The sequence below is a fragment of the Pinus tabuliformis genome, chromosome 3_1 (assembly GCF_031772625.1).
Source record: "Pinus tabuliformis cultivar Carrire ecotype Pingquan chromosome 3_1, CPIR1, whole genome shotgun sequence".
In the NCBI taxonomy this organism is placed as follows: domain Eukaryota; kingdom Viridiplantae; phylum Streptophyta; class Pinopsida; order Pinales; family Pinaceae; genus Pinus; species Pinus tabuliformis.
This window is the reverse complement of record NC_142301.1, coordinates 201,305,005-201,307,459: the sequence shown is the minus strand read 5'-3', so window position 1 is coordinate 201,307,459 and position 2,455 is coordinate 201,305,005. Positions and strand designations below refer to the sequence as shown.

General features: G+C 35.7%; 1 protein-coding gene across 1 annotated transcript; it reads right to left on the bottom strand.

Moving 5' to 3' along the window:
* Positions 1-868: 868 nt before the first annotated feature.
* Positions 869-1,684, bottom strand: LOC149186492 (F-box/kelch-repeat protein At2g44130-like). The gene has a single exon (XM_089409362.1). The coding sequence runs from the start codon at positions 1,682-1,684 to the stop codon at positions 869-871; it is 816 nt and encodes a 271-aa protein (XP_089265488.1).
* Positions 1,685-2,455: the final 771 nt, after the last annotated feature.

The following is a 2,455-nucleotide window of genomic DNA, read 5'->3' as shown; positions in this document are numbered from 1 at the left end:
TCTATTAAAGAAATGGAATAAGATATGTTTTTTATTATATATTCTCTTTTATTTATTATTATGTTACTAGAAGCTTAACTTTCAACTCATTTTTAATTGTTTTTTAAAAAATTATTAGATTTCCAAATGTTTTTAAATTAAACAAATATTAAAATATTATATATATGGGAGTTGAATCATGAGCTGATGCCCCTGGCATACCATACAACTCCAACATGCAAGGGATGTGGCAGTAAATTCTCTCCATCCCTATATTTTGTTTGTGTAGCTAGAAGAGAATTTTCTCCATGTCCTTGTAATACATTCCTTGAAATGTCACCTCCATACCCATGGATATCTGCTCCATGGCCTTACCTAGTAGACTCTTCATTAGCCAGTACAAGTACAATGTTTACTTGAATTGACTGATTCTCCCACAAGTGCTCCCTGGATGCGAAATAATAGTCCTATAATGATAATCGTTCCTTTTCAAAATGGGATTAAATTACGGTTCATATTTAAAGCAAAATAAGTGAAGGACGCTAGTCAGAGTCCGAGATCAAATAACATATAACGCAATTTCAATATTACCATTTAAAAATAACTAAACATTATTTATGATGCGAAATATAAAACATAGGGAAGAAAAGGGAATATTCAGATTTCGAGGGTTACAGCTGATACAAAAGGATAAGGATAACGAGCAAACACTTGCCCTGCGTCAATAGCCTTCCACTGCCCAGTTGACGGCTGAAAGAAATAGGTGATCGGATAATCTTTCTCATTAACGCCACTTACAAAAATCCACTCACGCCACGGTGCAGCACAGAAAATAAATTCTAAATTTTGTGGAACAGAATCTACAGGCATCCACGCATTTTTCTCAGCATCATCCTTCATCACTTGTTTTGAAACGATCGTACAGGTTCTCACATATACAGACAACATCGGAATCCTTAATACGCCTTCGTAAACTCCACATGTTTTCCAGCGTCTGCCAACCGCCCGTCTCCTCATCAAAAACTTCCGCGCTACTTAAGGCTGCGACTGCTCCACCAGATGGCATTCCACTTATCACCATAAATTTCCCGTCCAGGTAAACGCCCGCAGATCCACAGCGGTTTTGAGTCATAGGAGGCAAGATTTCCCACCTTTCTTCTGCCACGTCGTAAGCTTCCACAGTGGACAGAGAGTTGCCATTCTCATCTTGGCCACCAGCGACGTAGATAAGTCCTTTCGAAGAAGAAACTGCAGAAGCGAAGTTGATACGACTAGTGGGTATGTTGGAGCCGCGGCGCCATTTTTTGGACACAAAATCAAAGATGAAGACAACAACGTCCAACCTCACCACCCACATCTCAGTTTCGATAAAACATCCTCCAAACACGAGAAGCTTTTCATTCAAACAAACCAACACGATCACAAATGGAATAAGATCAAAAGGAATAGGTGGTGTCCTTTCCCACGTCTTCTCCACAGGGTCGTATACTGTTATTCCATAAACAGCGGAAGTGAGATTTTCTTGAATAAGACATATCAAATGTTGGCTCGTGCCATAGGTCTTTCTGTCCTCATAGAACCGGGGACTACACATCATTTCCTTCCAGCTTCTGCACACATCCTTCAACTCATCGTGTGATATGTAAGGAGCGCGCAACAACACTTGCCGTTGGATATCAGTAGGAACATTCAGAAAATCTTCCATTATTCGGTAAATGAATGTTGCTTAGAAATTGAGTGTTACCTCAGAAACCCCCTTTTGTCTCTTGGATGCCTATATTGAGATTTTATTCTTTCTACTAACACGCTTTTGTCTCTTGGCTGCCTATATTGAGATATAATTCTTTCTATTAATACCTTGAGCAGTGGACCTGAGGTGAACTATTGGCCGAATTTAATGGATGACTACCATTTTCGTTGTTCCCTAAAGCTCAGAAATGTCCATCCATATTAATTTGCTTATAATTAATAATTAAAATAGTCATATTTATATTTATGAGTATTTATTATGAATATTAAATTTTCGTATTTATTATGAATATTAAAGTTGTGCTATAGGTTTTTAGATATAAACTATGTAAAATACTTTCAAATCATTTAACATTTTGAGTGGATGATAATTTTTTATTTGGCATAATACAAGTTAAAGTAATATAAATTACAAATATAAAAAGTAAGGAAGTAAAACTAGATAGAGGAGAGCAAAGATCAACAAGGCATCCTCAATATTTTGAAATTGACATTTAACATGGATTTAACTAAATTTATTAGTTTTCAGTCTTTTTAATATCACAAATACTATAAATTCTATTAAACCTAGTCTTTTTAGGATCTAAAATCTCTAGTACGAGGCTTCACCATGAATTAGGTGATCTTATTTAATAATTTAGTTTTTGTTCTTTATGTTGGTTCTCTGTGTAATATAAGCAACAATTTCATATTAACTAATAAAATAGGTACATTCTTGTGGCTATTG

Coding starts and splice junctions, on each gene's coding strand:
- LOC149186492 (XM_089409362.1), bottom strand. CDS start 1,684: ATGGAAGATTTTCTGAATGTTCCTACTGATATCCAACGGCAAGTGTTG.